General features: G+C 69.5%; 1 protein-coding gene across 1 annotated transcript in view; it reads left to right on the top strand.

Moving 5' to 3' along the window:
* The first annotated feature begins 320 nt into the window (after window positions 1-320).
* Window positions 321-729, top strand: part of WDR43 (WD repeat domain 43) — a 41113-nt gene continuing 40704 nt past the window's right edge. The window contains exon 1 of the mRNA XM_019548588.1: window positions 321-587. Coding sequence (XP_019404133.1) covers window positions 369-587 — 219 coding nt within the window. The 5' untranslated portion in view covers window positions 321-368. The remainder of the gene's footprint in view (window positions 588-729) is intronic.

Here is a 729-nt window from a genome sequence, read left to right as displayed (position 1 = left end):
GCGTTCTGTATTCCCTTCAACATCACGAAATGATGAAAATGGGGCAGCGGTTTTCAGTTTGATTCAAAATGATAGGCGACTGACTGTCCGAGAGCTAGCAGAAGAAGTTGGAATGTCTGTTGGTTCAAAACCACACCTTGCACACACGTCTCATACACACACCACACACAGCTCAGAAAGCCCTCACGCTCCCCTCTTCTAGACCCTCCCCACACAACTTCCACAATCCCCGCCCCCCGACGCCACGTCAATCACATCCCGTCCTCCCCGGGCAGCCCCGCCTGGGCTGAGCGCGCGTGCGCGGGAGGCGAACACGTGGCCGCAGCGGCTGGCGCAGCGCAGCGCGGAGAGGCCGGGCCGGGAGCGCCATGGCGGCGGGAGAGGCGTGTGGTGGCGGCTGGAGAGAGCCCGCGCGGGCCCCGTGCGCCTTCTCGCCTTGCGGCCGCCGCCTCCTCGCGCTGTCCGGGCCCGACGGCCGCCTCCGCGTGTGGGACGCGCTCAGCAGCCGCCTGCACCGCGAGTACGCGCCGTCCGCCCGTCTCAGCGCTGCCTGCACCTGCCTGGCCTGGGCCCCGACGACCGCCAAGGTAGCGCGAGGGCCGAGGTGGGGGTCGGGCCTGCTCCGCTCCGCTCTGGCCCGCGGGGGCGGGGGCACGTGGCGCGGGGTAGCGGCGGGACCAGCTGGGGCCTTTTCTCGCGGGGCGCACGTGGCTCCCCGCCCCCCCCCTT

This window comes from Crocodylus porosus, unplaced genomic scaffold (assembly GCF_001723895.1).
Source record: "Crocodylus porosus isolate Cpor-Errol unplaced genomic scaffold, CroPor_comp1, whole genome shotgun sequence".
NCBI lineage: Eukaryota > Metazoa > Chordata > Crocodylia > Crocodylidae > Crocodylus > Crocodylus porosus.
Note: the sequence above shows the minus strand (reverse complement) of the source record. Positions and strands in the feature narration are given on the sequence as shown.